Genomic DNA, 16,837 nt, shown 5'->3' on the forward strand with positions numbered 1-16,837 from the left:
GAAATATATTCCCTCATTCTCCAGGTGGGCGCCTGATGACTTAAAAAACTTTGAAATAAATTCCCTCATTCTCCAGGTGGGCGCCTGATGACCTAAAAACTTGAAATATATTCCCTCATTCTCCCGGTGGGCGCCTGATGATTTAAAAACTTGAAATAAATTCCCTCGTTCTCCAGGTGGGCGCCTGATGACCTAAAAACTTGAAATATATTCCCTCATTCTCCAGGTGGGCGCCTGATGACCTAAAAACTTTGAAATAAATTCCCTCATTCTCCAGGTGGGCGCCTGATGACCTAAAAACTTGAAATATATTCCCTCATTCTCCAGGTGGGCGCCTGATGACTTTAAACTGAAATGAATTCCCTCATTCTCCAGGTGGGCGCCTGATGACTTAGAAACTTGAAATAAATTTCCTCATTCTCCAGGTGGGCACCTGATGTTGACTTAAAGCTAAAATGAATTCCCTCATTCTCCAGGTGGGCGCCTGATGCTGACTTAAAACTTGAAATAAATTCCCTCATTTTCGAGGTGGGTGCCTGCTGACTTAGAAACTGAAATGAATTCCCTCATTCTCCAGGTGGGTGCCTGCAATTATGACAACACAGACAAAACAGAGAAAAGTTTTTGCCCCAGTTTGTACCAGGAACATTCATTGATTGTTAGTTGCATCCCATTATCCAGGAGGGTCCTGAAAAGTTGAAATTAACTCCCATTGTCCAGGAGGGTCCCGGAAACTTAAAACTGAACTTATCTGGAACATGCTTTCTCATGGAGGATTCTTGGCAAAGCAAACAAGATTTCTTTCCCCTGCTTGAAACAAAGAAAATTTTGTCAGTTTGAAACTGTGGCGGTTAGTTTGTGGCATCCTTGCTGAAGGTGTCTGCTTCTGTCACTATCCCGCTTCACAAAGAATTGTTTGACCTTTCAATCGGACCTCGAACACAAAACCTCTGAATGACTTGAATCCCTTTCACTCAACTCGCCGTATGGTACTTTCATTCTGACAACTGTCGAACCTTTGCATTTCCTACAAATTCACGAATCACTTGACCACCTGAACTTCAGTTACCCCCGCACTGCTAATTCTACATCATGTCACTTGGGATGTGCCTGGCCGAATTTCGCTTAGTGCAAATAAAAAGTTGGTAGTGGGCTTTGAAGTCCTTTCTTGCTTGCTTAACAACAGACTAATTTGACTGAGACTTAGAAGAATAGACCCAAAAGAAACGAAGCGAAGTGACTTCGAGAATTAGGAATAAAACAAAAGAAAGAAAAAAAAAAGCGATGACTATTTGAAGAAAAATGGAAAAGAGACTTATCTGAATGAAGCAACTGGCTCCAATGATCATGACATGCATTTCGGACTGATCAGCCTAATCCATCCAACTAATCACATTTCAGTTCATGCCATGTCTTCATACTTCAAAACCGGGTTTTCCATAATTCAATTTCTTTGTAAAGTCATGAACCTGATTCAGCTTGTAATGCCCCGAGGGGTTTTCACCAGCAAACCTCTCTCATTTGCTCCTCTCTCAACTCATTGTCGCCTTACAGTGCCCGTAAGGGTTTTCACCAATAAGACTCTCTCATTTGAATTTTCTCTCGACTCACCATCTCCCTATGGTGCCCGTGAGGGTTTTCACCAATAAGACTCTCTCATTTGAATTTTCTCTTGACTCACCATCGCCCTATGGTGCCCGTGAGGGTTTTCACCAATAAGACTCTCTCATTTATTCATTTTTCCTTGTGCCCATGAACCAAGGTGTTACCCGTGATGTAAATCGCACCTCCATCTCATTTGGCTTGGCATCCTCAAAGTTGATCAGAAGGTCTTTCTTTGGACTGTAGTGTAGTTTGGACAGGGTTAGAAAGAAAGGGTAGCATGCGGGCTCAAAATAATTCAAGATGAAGGGGTTCAAAATTACAACTTTTGGAATTAGATCTTTTTACAAAACTAAAACTTCTGCCCCAGTTTCTTCGAATTTGGGGAATTTTGGACTTTTATTTTGAGGGGACCGAACCGTGTAAGGTTGCCTACGTATCCTTAAAAGGAATCAGGTCGAACGTAGTTCAAACATAAGAGTTTTGCTTTTGTTACTTTGCTCTTCTTTTTCTCCTCTCTTTTCTTTTTTTTCTTTCTTTGCTTTTCTCTTTTCTTTCTTTTTTTCTTCTTTTTTTCTTCTTTTTTTTTCTTGATTTTTTTTTTCTCTTCTTCTTCTTTTCTCTCTTTTTTCTTTTATATTTCTAACACTGCTTTTGATTCCAAAAGAGGGGTATGAAAGAAAATAAATAAGGCTCAAAAAGGGTAACAAATGATAAAAGTGTTTGGGATAGCAGAATAAAATGCCTTCGTCATTCCAACTTTGAACGTGTCTAGTACAAAATGCGATTGAAGATAAGCAAAGAAATCATACATAATATCTCTTGACTGCATCAGAATTAATAGCCATATCCACACATTTACCTTCTATGTCTGTTAAATACAAAGCACCATTGGGCAACACCTTTGTCACAATGAAAGGCCCCTTCCAGTTTGGGGCGAACTTGCCTTTAGCTTCAGCCTGATGTGGAAGGATGCGTTTCAATACCAGCTGACCCACTTCAAATTTTCGGGGCCGAACCTTCTTGTTGTATGCTCTTGCCATTCTTTTCTGATACAATTGACCATGACATACTGCTGCCAATCTTTTTTCATCAATCAAACTCAATTGCTCTAGCCGGGTTTTGACCCACTCATCATTATCAATTTCAGTTTCAACAACGACCCGCAGGGATGGAATCTCAACTTCCGCAGGTATCACTGCCTCGGTTCCATATACCAGCAAATAGGGGGTTGCACCTATTGAAGTGCGGACAGTAGTGCGATAACCTAGCAAAGCAAACGGTAACTTTTCATGCCATTGCCTCGAACCTTGTACCATTTTACGAAGTATCTTCTTTATGTTCTTGTTAGCAGCCTCAACAGCTCCGTTTGCCTTAGGACGATATGGAGTGGAGTTTCGATGCGTAACCTTGAACTGTTGGCATACCTCTTTCATCAAATGACTGTTGAGGTTAGCAGCATTATCTGTGATGATTACCTTGGGAATTCCGAACCGGCAAATGATGTTTGAATGAACAAAATCTACCACTGCCTTCTTGGTCACGGACTTAAAAGTTACAGCTTCGACCCACTTGGTAAAGTAATCAATGGCCACCAAAATAAACCTATGCCCGTTTGACGCTGCCGGCTCAATCGGTCCAATGACATCCATGCCCCAAGCAACAAAGGGCCAAGGTGCCGACATTGTGTGCAGCTCAGATGGCGGGGAATGAATCAAATCACCGTGCACCTGGCATTGATGACATTTGCGAACAAAGCTGATGCAATCACGTTCCATGGTGAGCCAATAATAACCTGCTCGAAGAATCTTCTTCGCCAAGACGTACCCATTCATGTGTGGGCCGCAAACCCCAGAATGCACTTCGGCCATGATAGTCGAGGCTTGTTTAGCATCTATACACCTTAGTAATCCTAGATCTGGAGTTCTCTTGTACAATATTCCCCCACTTAAGAAAAATCCACTAGCCAGACGTCGAATGGTTCTCTTTTGATCGCCTGTGGCATGTGCCGGATATACCCCTGATTTGATGTATTCCTTGACATCATGGAACCAAGGCTCACCATCAAGTTCCTCCTCAACCACATTGCAATAGGCATGCTGATCACGGATTTGGATTCGCAGAGGGTCAACATAAATCTCATCCGGATGGTGTAACATTGATGCCAGAGTAGCCAAGGCATCGGCAATCTCATTATGAATCCTGGGAATATGCCTGAATTCTACCGACCTGAATCGTTGACAAAGATCATGCAGACATTGTCGATACGGTATGAGCTTCAAATCACGGGTCTCCCATTCTCCCTGAATCTGGTGAAACAGCAAATCTGAGTCTCCCAAAACCAATATTTCTTGAACTCCCATATCTATAGCTAGCCTCAAACCCAGAATGCATGCCTCATATTCAGCCATGTTGTTAGTGCAATAAAATCGAAGTCGAGCTGTTACAGGGTAGTGATGCCTTGTTTCAGAAATGAGTACAGCACCTATTCCGACACCTTTCATGTTAGCAGCTCCATCAAAGAAGAGTTTCCAACCTGGCTTTTCATCATGATCAGCCCCGTCAACATACATCACTTCTTCATCAGGAAAATAAGTCTTCAGTGGCTCATATACTTCATCCACCGGATTCTCGGCCAAGTGATCGGCTAGGGCTTGGGCTTTCATCGCGGTTCGAGTCACATAGATGGTGTCAAATTCTGTGAGTAAAATCTGCCACTTTGCCAACCTCCCTGTGGGCATAGGCTTCTGAAAGATATACCTTAGAGGATCCATGCGAGAAATGAGGTAAGTAGTGTAGGATGACAGATAATGCTTCAACTTTTGCGCCACCCAAGTCAGGGCGCAACATGTCCTTTCAAGAAGAGTATACTTAACCTCATAAGGAGTGAACTTCTTGCTGAGGTAATAAATGGCTTGCTCTTTCTTGCCTGTGATGTCGTGTTGACCCAACACACAACCAAAAGAATTATCCGTGACTGTCAAATAGAGGATTAAAGGTCTCCCAGGTTCTGGCGGGACCAACACAGGGGGGTTCAGCAGGTAATTCTTGATCTTATCAAATGCTTCCTGACACTCATCGGTCCACTTAACCGCAGCATTTTTCTTTAGTAACTTAAATATGGGCTCACAAGTCATCGTGAGTTGAGCAATAAACCTGCTGATGTAGTTTAACCTCCCGAGCAGGCTCATCACCTCAGTTTTATTCTTTGGTGGTGGTAGTTCTTGGATGGCCTTAATCTTTGACGGATCCAACTCGATGCCACGTCGACTGACTATGAATCCCAACAGTTTCCCCGACGGAACACCAAATGCACATTTCGCCGGATTGAGCTTGAGGTTGTACCTGCGGAGCCTTTGGAAAAACTTTCTCAAATCCCCAACATGGTCGGACTGCTTCTTTGACTTTATGATCACATCATCTACATAAACCTCAATTTCCTTGTGTATCATGTCATGAAATATAGTAGTCATTGCCCTCATGTAAGTTGCCCCAGCATTCTTTAAACCGAATGGCATTACCCGGTAGCAATACGTCCCCCATGGCGTGATGAATGCTGTCTTTTCTGCGTCTTCCTCGTCCATCAGGATCTGATGATATCCCGCATAACAATCCACGAAAGACCCGATCTCGTGCTTGGCACAATTATCAATCAGAATGTGGATATTCGGCAATGGAAAGTTATCTTTTGGACTTGCCTTGTTGAGATCACGATAATCAACACACACCCTCGTCTTACCATCCTTCTTTGGTACTGGTACCACATTAGCTAACCAAGTGGGATACTGAGTGACCCGAATGACCTTTGCCTCCAGTTGCTTTGTGATTTCTTCTTTAATCTTCACACTCATATCAGTCTTGAACTTTCTTAACTTTTGCTTGACAGGAGGGAATGTAGGGTCGGTTGGCAATTTATGAGCTACCAAATCAGTACTCAAGCCCGGCATGTCGTCATACGACCATGCAAAGACATCTTTGTATGCAAATAGTGTTTTGATTATTTCTTCCTTGATTTGCGGTTCCAGATGCACACTTATCTTGGTTTCTCTGACATTATTTTGATCCCCTAAATTGATTGCTTCGGTTTCATTCAAATTAGGCTTGGGTTTTTCTTCGAAGTGTTTTAGTTCTCTACTGACTTCCTCAAATACCGCCTCTTCATCGTATTCTGTTTCATCATCACCCTCTACTTCTTGGATCGTTGTTTCAGAATTAGATTGGCTTTTAAGATTTGGCTGAAAATTCCTCATGCATGTCATGTCATTGAAACCAGCATAAAAGGAACTGTACAGAAAGCAAAAACAAAAATGAAACGCTGTCAGGATTAATGGAAAACGGGAAATTGTATTTCATTGAAAATAAAAGGATAGGAGGGTTTGTACATCAAAACAAGCAAAAAATAAAAATCTGGATTACAACCCTGGAATAACCCAGATAGCAGAAAGGAAAACAAAGCAAACTACCAAAACTCCTTCCGGGCGGGGAGAGGAGTAGCTTTCCAATTGCTAAGCTTCACATTTGGCCCAACGAGCTGCACATCGGCATTACTGGAACCTTCCCCGATTTCTACCATATTAACCTCATCAAACAAACTCTGGAACCTCTTGATCAACTCTTCATCAAAGTCGACCACAGGTTTTGGGACCGCTGATATTGGGCGTTTTGCGACCCTTGGCTTGACAAAAGACTTGGAGATATGTGGAACAGGCTTAGGAAGTGACCATGCCTTTCCTTTCAAACTTTTAGCCTTTTTAACATCCTTCCCTGTGAGTGTGAATCCCAAACCAAATGTACCAAAACTTTCACGTGGGCACACCGGATGCACAATACCCTGCAGAGATGAACCCAGACCTTTGCCTGGCAGAAAACCATTCTTCAACATTTCATTTGCTACCATGACAGACGCGGATGGTATCTTTGGACCTAGGATGCATTCTCCTTCGGGAATTTTCCCGACAGACACTGTTTCGAACATTTGGTAAACCCAAGGCCCTTTATCATCTTCAACTTCAATAAATGGAACGATTGTGTCATTGTAAGCAGATAAGTTCTCATCACTGTGCACAACTATTTCCTGTTTATCCCATTCGAACTTTACCATTTGATGCAGAGAAGACGGGATTGCCTTGGCAGCGTGGATCCAGGGCCTGCCCAATAACAAGTTATAAGAGGCAGTCACATCTAGCACTTGGAACTCCATAGTGAACTCAACCGGCCCTATTGACAAATTTAGCATTATATCACCGACAGAATCTTTCCCTCCTCCATCGAAGCCTCGAACGCATACATTATTAATGTGGATCCTTTCGGTGCCAATCTTCAACTTTTGCAAAGTGGACAGAGGGCAAATATTCGCACTAGAACCGTTATCCACCAGTACCCTTGAGACAGCAAAATCTTCGCACTTCACTGTGAGATAAAGAGCTCGATTGTGTTCTGTACCCTCTATAGGGAGTTCATCATCTGAGAAAGTGATCCTGTTCGCTTCGAAAATCTTGTTAGCAATCTTTTCCAAGTGGTTCACCGTGATCTTATCAGGAACATGGGCCTCGTTCAAAATCTTCATCAGGGCTTTGCGGTGTTCATCTGAATGTATCAACAAAGACAGAAGAGAGATCTGAGCTGGTGTTTTCCTCAACTGTTCTACAATGGAATAGTCTTGCATTTTCATCTTTTTCAGGAATTCCTCAGCCTCTTCTTCGGTGATCGGCTTTTTTACTGGGATGTGGCCGTCCTTGGATGGCTTGGTTTTCCTCAGTTCTTCTGGGGCAAAACATCTCCCAGAACGAGTTAGTCCTCCGGTTTCATTGATTTCTTCTTCTACTTCTTTCCCTTTGTATGTTATTACCACCTGTTTGTAATTCCATGGGACGGCCTTTGTGTCAACCATCGGTAACTGGGTTACTGGCTTAATGATAACGGGGGTAACACGAGCCCCTTCCACGATTATGACAGGCTTGCCCGGGACCCCTGGCACGACCACCTTTTGCCTCTCCTGGTTCGCTTCAACATCAACCGGAGGCCCTTTCACAACCAATACAGAAGGCTTCACGTTGAGCGCGCTTGGCTTCTCCGACACCCCTTTGATTGCCAAGGACATTGCTTTTGCAGAATCTAGAGCTTTGACTGGATTACTTTCGCTATCCCGGATCATCATGACAGACTTGGAAGAGTTTTTGGGCTCCCCATCCTTATGAACTATCTCGATCATATGTGTCTCTGCATGGGCCGGCAAAGGATTTTGGTTGATGTTTGGCGCCTCCGGGCTCTGGACCACAATTTGATTTGTATCAATAAGCTCTTGGATCGCCCTCTTCAAATGCCAGCACTTCTCCGTGTCGTGCCCCGGAGCATCAGAACAATATGCACATTTAAGGGAGTAATCAAGGTTCCTTGGAGGCGGATTTGGTATCTTGGGCTCAATCGGCCTCAAAACGTCCAACTGCCTCAACCTCTGAAACAAACTGGTATAGGACTCTCCAAGAGGGGTGAAGGTTTCTTTCCGTTGTTGCCTCTCTTTTCTGTAATCTGGCTTCGGTCGAAAACTTGGACCAGTAGGGTTTTGGTATGGTTGTGGGGGTGTATAAAGATTTTGTGGAGTTGGACCACGCCATTGCGGGTAAGGAGGGGGTTGAGCATATGACTGTGCGTGGTGAACATGGTATTGGGGTAGCTCGACAGAATATCGAGGGTCTTGTGGCGGGAGATAGTGCTGAGATGGATTATATGGAGCTTGGGTGTAGGCTTGAGGTTGGGGTCGAGTTTGGGTGTACTGGTGAGGCGGACCCCTTGGGCCACGCCATGATCCAGAGACAAACATAGCGACATCTTCTTTCTTCTTTTTGCCTAACAGGCTTCCGGTGCCACTTTGAATTGCCTGTGTGGTCGCTTTTATGGCAGAGTAGCTCATGATCTTGCTTGACTTGAGTCCCTCTTCCACCATTCCTCCCATCTTTACCACATCGTTGAAGGACTTACCTATGGCTGAGATCAAATGGCCAAAGTAAGTGGGCTCTAGGGCTTGAAGAAAGTACTCGACCATCTCATCTTCCTCCATTGGAGGGTAGACTCGTGCAGCTTGTTCTCTCCATCTGAAACCATATTCCCTAAAGCTTTCATTGGGCCTCTTCTCTACCTTGGTCAAAGATAGGCGATCCGGGACAATGTCTATATTGTACTGAAAGTGCCGAGCAAAGGCCTGAGCCAAGTCATCCCATGTGTACCACCTGCTAGTGTCTTGGCGGGTGTACCATTCTAAAGCTGCCCCACTCAGACTCTGACTGAAATATGCCATTAATAATTCATCTTTCCCACCGGCGCCTCTCATATTGCTGCAGAAGCCTCTCAAATGGGCCACGGGATCTCCATGTCCATCGTACGGGTCAAACTTGGGCATCTTGAACCCAGCGGGCAGTTGAACATCCGGAAATAAGCATAAATCCTTGTAAGCCACACTTACTTGGCTTCCTATCCCTTGCATGTTCTTCAAAGATTGCTCTAGGCTCTTCACTTTCCTGAACATCTCGTCCTGCTCCACATTCCGGGATGGTTTCTCAGTTTCGACAAGAGGTTCAAAGCGAGGGGCATGGGAATAAGGATCCGCGACTTTGAAAGTTGGTTCTGGAACATAATATTGGGTATCTGGAGCTTGGAACGCGGGTTCGCTAGAAGATCTGTGAAGGGTAGCTTGCGGAGGGGCTACGAAAACAGGAGCGGATGTCGGAGCAGGGTATGCAGTTGTTTTGGCTGGTGGAGCATGAAAGGTTTGGGACGAGGTGCCAGGGTAGTGGTGATAAGGGGTAAAGCCTGGTGCGTGCTGAGGGGAAAGGTCAATGGTAATGGGATCTTGGGCTTGTGATAGTGGTGGAATGAAAGCGGGATTTTCCGAGTAGTTAGCGGGGAATGAAGGTGGGGGATGCCCCCTGACCCAGGCTTGATACATTTCTGCCATTTGATGCTTCAACCTGTAGACCTCTTCTTTCAATTCAGACTCCGATTCTACAACCTCCCTTGGCGGGTCGACAACACCCGTGTCCAATTCTTTGCTAGTCATGACTGCCTTACACTTTGATCTGGTGTTATAAGGGTGACTTGCCAGGATGCCAACAAACTAACCACCTAAAACAAAACCTGTCTCTGTTCACACACAAAAACTTGGTCAGTTTTAAAAGCAATTTACAGATAGGTAATCGCACATTGGATATGCAATGCACCTGAGCAGTTAACGTTCCTAAATGCTTTGCGACGGTTCGTATGTTTCATCCCGGCTTTTCCAAATTCTCCAAATCCTGACTTTTCCCTCTCACCTCCTGCTATGTTTCGCTCTTTTAGTTCTTATTCTTTCCTCTCTCTTTTTTAGTTTGGCCCCTTTTTTCTTTTAAGAATATGATCGAATCCTATGGGGATTGCCTACGTATCATGACGCCGCATGAATCAGATCATTACGTAGTTCAGAGCAATAGACGCGAAATAATTTATTTCATTAATAAAAGACAATCTTTTTGGATTTTCTATTACAAGGACTAAAGTAGAGATGACTGCAAAAAAGGAAAATCTACAGACTCGGCATAAAGTAATAGACAACTTTGACAAAGGCGAACAAGACTCAATGAAAGTAAAACACAGACTACTAAAGGAAATCAAAAATACATAAGAGCATCCACTGGTACTCCGGAGGCTTGCGGGACATCAGCCGGTCTCCGCATAGGCCTGCAGGCAATATCCTCTTGGAGGCGGTCTAGGTCAACCATCACTTGTCGGACGAATGTCATTACAGAAGCAAAAAACATAGACTTGGTCATGTCTTCACATTCATGGCATTTCATTACAACATAATCAGCTATCTCTTTAATCCTCATTCTGATGACACCCTTTTCTTGCAGCAAACGTCCAATCTGCTGGGCCCGAGCCTCTAATACTTGTGTATCTGTGTTGCTTTGGTCTTGTAACTGCTTCAGGCTTTCTTGTAGTTGGTAAATCAGTGCATAGCAATGCTCTCTTTCTGTCCTGAAATCCTTTGTTTGCTTAATCATTTCATTTTCCAGAGCAACCAACTTTTCCTGCAAAATCGCTACTTCTTTGTCATATTTCTGCTTCAACTGGCGGGCTAATCTAGCGTGTTCTTCCGCACCTTTGGCCAGCTTTGCTTGAGCATTGAACAAATCCCCCTCGACCTTTGTCAAGTCAAAACCGTAATCATGCACTTTCCGCCTCAGGTTGGTTATAATTTTCTCATCTCTCTCACTTCTTGCTGGTGTCTCGGCGGCTATCTTCATTCTCTGAATTTGGGCTCGAAGGGCTTCATTTTCCTTGGCCAACCTCTTCTTTTCCCCTGATCTTCAGCTGCCTGCAAACTACCATCAAATTTGATTTTTTCAATTTGCCCTTCGAGCTTGCTTATGGTGGTCCGGTACTCCCTTTCTTTGGCTAACCAAGCCCACTGCTCCTGCGATGCGTCAACAAATTCTTGGATATGAGGTCTTTTAGTTGGTCGTTCGGGTTCACCACTCGTCGCGACTCTCTTTCCATACCAGGAAACATAACTAGGTAAGACCTCACCTTTAGACAAATCACGTACTCGGGTATTTGCCCCCAAATACTGGCATTCGCTCCAAATTTTACGAACCACTTCTTCGGGAAATTGGGCATCAGGACGGATTTCGACCACATAAGTGCTAAGATCTTCATCTCTAGGAACTGTCTGGCATCTTCCAAGCTGTCTCAAAACCCGGTACGAAGCATAGGGTTGGATGCTTCGGAGACCCATTAGCAAGAAGTAGGGACCAGTGGCGGGCATATAAACAATCTCATCAACGGGAAGCCAACCCAATATCCATTCTACCTGATCTGCGGTCGTAGATTGAAGGCGGGTAATCCAATCTTTGACCCCTTTCGGCATCTCGAATCCTGTTACTCGTGCACTAAACTCTTCAATGCAGTTTTTTCCCGTAGACCCATAGTTCATGTATCGAGGACGATGACAGAGGTGTTCGATCATCCATACTTGCAACAACAGGTTGCATCCCTCGAAAAAGCTGGCTCCGGCCTTACAGAACGTGAGGGCTCGGAATATATCTGATACGATCATGGGTGCGAGAGTACTCTTGACCTGAGTAGTCAGAACGTGGACAACCCCGTCTATCCGCAAATCAATGTGCCCGTCCTCCCTTGGAAACACCAAAAGTCCTAAAAATGCCACCATGAAGGCAAAACATCTATGGGTCTCCCATTTTGATCGGTTTCCTTTACTGCAGAGTCCATTTTCAGGGTCTTCGAATCCCCCTAGATGCCCGTATCGCTGATATAGAAAATGAAAGGTGGAAATTCCCCGTGCTAGACTTCCCGTCTTGATTTGTCTGCTTATCTTTAATAAGTCCAGAAACTTGTGGGGAGTAACAGTCCTTGGAGATACCAGGTACTTGTGTCTCAGTCCTTCCGTGCTCCCAGTATAACCCGCTATTTCTTCCAAAGTGGGCGTAAGCTCAAAATCTGAGAAGTGTAAAACATTATGAGCGGGGTCCCAGAATGCCACTAATGCCTCTATCAGGTCCCTTCTAGGTTGAATTTTCAATAGTCCAGTGAGCGCCCCTAGGTATTGGTTGACCATATCTCGTCCTTGTTTTCCCAAATCCTCCCACCACATGTGGAGTGCCAGTGGAATCTGATCCATAACCTTCACAGGTAAGTTCTGAACGGTGCTCATTCTGCACATTTTAAATTAGGGTGACTAGATTAAAATTTTGTACAAAACTGACCATGAAAAGATTACTATCATTATAATTTTTGAAAAATATAACCGAAAACAAATCACGGCCACTTTTGCAAATACGGCCTTTCAACGCTTCGGAGGAGAAGATTTTAGGGTTGTGTTTGCGAAGTGGTCAATTTTTATTCTTATTATTATTATTTTTTAAGAGAAAATATTTTTGGAATTTGATTATTCTGTTTTTTTTTTAATTTTTGAAAAAGCAAGACTTCTAAAGAAAAAAGAAAATATTTCTTTTTTTTTGAATTTTGATTTTATAATTATTTTTTCGGAATTTCGAAAGAAAAAACTTCTAAAAAAAAGGAAAAGGAAAATATTTTTGGATTTTAATTTCATTTGTCTTCTTTTTCTAATGAAAGACTCCTACAGATAAAATATATACTTGTTTTGGTTTAAAATTATTTTTTTTTTAAATCTTTTATTTGTTTGGGATTTTCTTTAAAAAAAAAGACTCCTAAAAGAAGGAATTAAAGGAAATATTTTTTGAATTTTTAAAAATGGGGTCTCAAAGAAAGACTTTCTAAATAAGGAAATAAAGGAAAATATTTTTAGATTTTTGAAAATTGGGGGCCGGAACCGATGAGGTTTGCCTACGTATCTCACATCCGGTGAGAATCAGGCCCGCGTAGTTCGGTCATTTTGACGCGCAGAAAAATATGATTTGTTTTGAAATGATTCTCTCTTTATTTTTGAAATTTCGACAGAGTAACGGGATTTTTGAATACTGAAATTATTAAAACCAGGTGTTTTTCTGTCTTACCTCACTCTTGGTTTTTCTCTTGTTTTTTTTTTTTTTTTTTTGGATTTTTTTTTCTTACTCGCGAAGCCGGTCAACATACAAGCCAAACAAATTAATGCACAAGTAGCACGTAAAGAATGCATCAGGATGGTCTTTTAATTTTGGGTACACCTGTCCTAGACGGACCCAACCCTTGTGATGAGTCCCCTAAGTCAAATGCACGTGATGCAAGCAAACGTACCTACTAGGGATCCGGCATGAGGCTGTGTTATTCTAAGTTTAAATCCTGGGTGTATTGTTCTAGACCTGGCTTACTCGAGCGGACAACTCGAGCCGGGGGGGGCAACGTACCGGTAACCAAAAGGCCATCCGCCTTTGTAACTGATCCGATCCTCGTTCTAAATTAGGATATGACACTAACAGAAAAGAAGTCACGCCAGCGTGCACTTCCCAGAAGATTTAGAAGACTTAGAGAGAGGAAAGGTTTCGTAGCAGTTTATATACAATTCATACAATATCAAAGCGGTAAAAAAAATGGCATTTAGCACATTAGGCTCAAGCACGTAAAAATAAGACAATCATGAAAGCCAATCATAACAGCTATTCTAAGCTCGAATTCTGAACCCTGAACCAGAGATTCTGGGTTCGATCCCCAGCAGAGTCGCCAGAGCTGTCACACCTCCTTTTTCCCGAACGGATGGGGGATAGGGGAGTTTTTCCAATTAAAGTGACATTAAACGAAATGGGATTATTTATTTATTTCAGAGTCGCCACTTGGAATAATTTATGATGTCCCAAGTCACCGGTTTATTCTAAATCCCAAATCGAGGAAATTGACTCTTATTTATGGTCTGCGAACACAGAAGACCGAGTAAGGAATTCTATTAACCCGAGAGAAGGTGTGAGGCACTCTCGGATTCCGTGGTTTTAGCAAGGTCGCTCAACTATTATTAATTGGCCTAATTATCTGATTTATTACATGTTTGAACCTATTGTGCATTTTAGCTTCTAACCGCTTTTAATTATTTATGGAGTTTATTTGAACAAGTCGCGATGTCGTGCACTCATTGGTTTTTGTACACATTGCGAATCGCGCCACGTGAAACGCACTTGCGACCTACAATGTGTTGATTTTATTATTAACATTTGAAGTTATGGTCGAGTCACGTGAAACGCACACTCGAATTGGGATTTATGTATCATGACTAAGCCACGGGAACCGTACCCATAGTCATAATGATTTATTTATGAATCGCGCCTAAAGCAAGCTACGATGTTCATAAGTTGTTTATTTAAACTACCATGAGATTATTGGTGAAGCTACTGAATTATGGGTAACAAATTCACATGGAAAATATACAAACCTGTATCCAACCCCAAATTATTTAACCATGTATAGTTAACTAACTAACAAAATCAAAGATCAGCTATATGAAACCATGGACAACTAACATTAACAGAACTATACTAACAGAATGTGGAAGCTTTTCTGAAATAAGGCCACAATAACAAATTAAAATAAACTAAAGCTACTGCTCATGCTTTCTATCACAAGAACCAAACGAAATATCATACAAATTAGCAAAATAAAAGGTGTAATAACGAGAGAGTGGACCTTTAAGCCAAATAATTTTCCATGACTTGATCTAGTAGACAACTCCAAGTGAGATTTACAGTAGAGTAAAGCCGACAAAACTTGAGCGGCGAACAACAAAAATAGCTTGGACGCCTTTGACCGGAAACTCAAACGGCAACCTCGGGGGCAGCGGTTATGGTTGTTTGTTAGTGATTTCCATAGTGTTTTGTGGGAGTAAAGGTGCTGTATTTTTAAGGGCTATTTGCAGCAGGTTTTTTGCTGCCTTTTGGACTTATTGTGAGACAAGATAATGGGTTTGCTGAACTTAAGGGAATGCTGGAGAACAACAACAGAATGTTGCAACAACTGATTGGGTCCACTGGAAAAATGCAAGAGTGAGTGGACTCACATGAATCAGCGATAAAGGGTATTGAGATTCAATTAGGACATATTTCTATGGCTCTAAATAATCGTCCCCAAGGGACGTTACCTGCGGACACACAAGTCAATCCAAAAGATCAGGGCCCAAAATAGCTTATGGCAGTGAGTATACGAAATGGTAGAGACCTAGATCCGGAGCAAGAGATTGCTCGCAAAAGCTGACCTACTGAAACACTTATGCCAGTACCCATTGAGATAGATGATTCAACAGGATTAACGGAAGTGATGGTACAACATGCACAAAAGAGCATAAGCAAAGAAAAAGAGGTTGCGAAGAAGACTGAGGTAGCACAAGAAACGATAGTAGAAGCAGGAAAAAACTCAAATCACAGGAAAAAAGCGACCTCCAGCACCATTACCGCAGAGATTGGCCAAATATCAGAAGGACGAGCAATATAAGAAATTCATGAAGATGTTGAAACAAATAAAGGTGAACATTTCACTGATTGATGCGTTGCGGGAAATTCCTGGGTATGCCAAAATGATGAAAGATTTAATGTCTCGCAAATTCGACCTCCAAGACCTGTCCACTGTTATATTGACACAGACCTGTAGTGCAGTCATGACGAGACCCATAGCTAAGAAGTTGTCAGACCCAGGGAGTTTCACAATCCCATGCACGATATGCAGTTATGCTTTTGCTAAAGCATTATGTGATTTGGGGGCAAACATAAACTTGATGCCCTTGTCTATCTACAATAGGTTAGGCATTGGAAGAGCTAGACCCACGTCCATGTTACTACAGCTAGCCGACCGGACAGTGAAGAGGCCCTCTGGTATCCTTGATGATGCATTAGTACAGGTTGGGAAGTTTGTGTTCCCAGCAAATTGTTTTATTCTAGACTGCCGGGTTGACGAAGAGATTCCCATAATTTTAGGAAGACCATTCTTGGCCACTGGGAGAGCTTTAATTGACTATGAAACTGGAGAGCTCAAAATGAGACTAAATGATGAAGAAATAACATTCAACGTGCAGAAATCTATGCGACGACCAAGTGAATTTGCTAACTGGTCTCTAATAGAAGCCGTGGATGTAATTTTGGAGGAGTAAGATGAGACATTGAACGCTAAAGACCCTCTAGCAGCCTGTCTCATGAACTTAAATGAAGTAAATGGAGAGGATTTGGCAGAGTGTGTGCTGGCTCTTGAAGGACAAGGGTTTTGGAAAAGAGATCTCGAATTTGAGCCTCTGCACTTAGAAGAAAGAAAAATTCCTCCAGCTAAGCCATCGATAGAAGAGCCACCAAAGTTGGAACTGAAGCCGTTACTACCTCACCTCAGGTATGATTTCTTGGGACCTAACTCAACTTTACCTGCTATTATATCATCTGGTTTTTTAGATGTGCAGAAAGAACAGTTTTTGCAGGTATTGAGGGAGTGCAAAACTGCAATTGGTTGGACCATTGCAGACATTAAGGGTATCAGCACAGCCTTCTGTATGCATAATATTCTACTGGAAGATGGACACAAACCTTCCAGAGAACATCAAAGAAGGCTGAACCCCAACATGAAGGAAGTTGTGAAAAAGGAGGTGATAAAGTGGTTAGATGCGGGGATCATTTTCCCCATCTCCGACAGCAACTGGATCAGCCCAGTCCAATGTGTGCCTAAGAAAGGTGGGATGACTGCAGTGCAAAATGAGAATAATGAGTTGATATCAACAAGAACAGTCACGTGATGGCGAATTTGTATGGACTACAGAAGATTGAACAAA

General features: G+C 42.8%; 4 protein-coding genes across 4 annotated transcripts; 1 reads left to right on the plus strand and 3 right to left on the minus strand.

The window, feature by feature from the left end:
* Window positions 1-766: 766 nt before the first annotated feature.
* Window positions 767-4,013, minus strand: LOC138905503 (uncharacterized). Its single transcript, XM_070194026.1, has 3 exons — window positions 3,453-4,013; window positions 2,549-3,080; window positions 767-807 (listed from the first exon to the last, which is right to left on the minus strand). The coding sequence occupies exons 1-3, from the start codon at window positions 4,011-4,013 to the stop codon at window positions 767-769; spliced, it is 1,134 nt and encodes a 377-aa protein (XP_070050127.1).
* Window positions 4,014-4,836: 823 nt separating this feature from the next.
* Window positions 4,837-9,655, minus strand: LOC138905504 (uncharacterized). Its single transcript, XM_070194027.1, has 6 exons — window positions 8,829-9,655; window positions 8,581-8,693; window positions 7,209-7,821; window positions 6,204-7,079; window positions 5,742-5,886; window positions 4,837-4,947 (listed from the first exon to the last, which is right to left on the minus strand). The coding sequence occupies exons 1-6, from the start codon at window positions 9,653-9,655 to the stop codon at window positions 4,837-4,839; spliced, it is 2,685 nt and encodes an 894-aa protein (XP_070050128.1).
* A 1,218-nt stretch (window positions 9,656-10,873) lies between these two features.
* Window positions 10,874-12,313, minus strand: LOC138905505 (uncharacterized). The gene has a single exon (XM_070194028.1). It carries the CDS (start codon window positions 12,311-12,313, stop codon window positions 10,874-10,876), a length of 1,440 nt encoding a protein of 479 aa, XP_070050129.1.
* Window positions 12,314-15,535: 3,222 nt separating this feature from the next.
* On the plus strand, window positions 15,536-16,174 carry LOC138905507 (uncharacterized). Its single transcript, XM_070194029.1, has one exon. It carries the CDS (start codon window positions 15,536-15,538, stop codon window positions 16,172-16,174), a length of 639 nt encoding a protein of 212 aa, XP_070050130.1.
* Window positions 16,175-16,837: the final 663 nt, after the last annotated feature.

This window comes from Nicotiana tomentosiformis, chromosome 2, assembly GCF_000390325.3.
Source record: "Nicotiana tomentosiformis chromosome 2, ASM39032v3, whole genome shotgun sequence".
NCBI lineage: Eukaryota > Viridiplantae > Streptophyta > Magnoliopsida > Solanales > Solanaceae > Nicotiana > Nicotiana tomentosiformis.

What these genes read in the sequence shown, in the direction of transcription:
- LOC138905503 (XM_070194026.1), bottom strand. Translation starts at nt 4,013, where the DNA reads ATGGCTGAATATGAGGCATGCATTCTGGGTTTGAGGCTAGCTATAGAT. An exon ending in TGGCCGAAGTGCATTCTGGG is followed by an intron (nt 3,081 to 3,452) that starts GTTTGCGGCCCA and finishes GGAATTCCCAAG; the next exon opens with GTAATCATCACAGATAATGC. An exon ending in ACATCAGGCTGAAGCTAAAG is followed by an intron (nt 808 to 2,548) that starts GCAAGTTCGCCC and finishes TGTTTCAAGCAG; the next exon opens with GGGAAAGAAATCTTGTTTGC.
- LOC138905507 (XM_070194029.1), top strand. Translation starts at nt 15,536, where the DNA reads ATGTTGAAACAAATAAAGGTGAACATTTCACTGATTGATGCGTTGCGG.
- LOC138905504 (XM_070194027.1), bottom strand. Translation starts at nt 9,655, where the DNA reads ATGACTAGCAAAGAATTGGACACGGGTGTTGTCGACCCGCCAAGGGAG. An exon ending in ACCCGCCAAGACACTAGCAG is followed by an intron (nt 8,694 to 8,828) that starts GTGGTACACATG and finishes ATATGGTTTCAG; the next exon opens with ATGGAGAGAACAAGCTGCAC. An exon ending in AAGAGGCGGTATTTGAGGAA is followed by an intron (nt 4,948 to 5,741) that starts GTCAGTAGAGAA and finishes AAGGCTCCGCAG; the next exon opens with GTACAACCTCAAGCTCAATC.
- LOC138905505 (XM_070194028.1), bottom strand. Translation starts at nt 12,313, where the DNA reads ATGTGCAGAATGAGCACCGTTCAGAACTTACCTGTGAAGGTTATGGAT.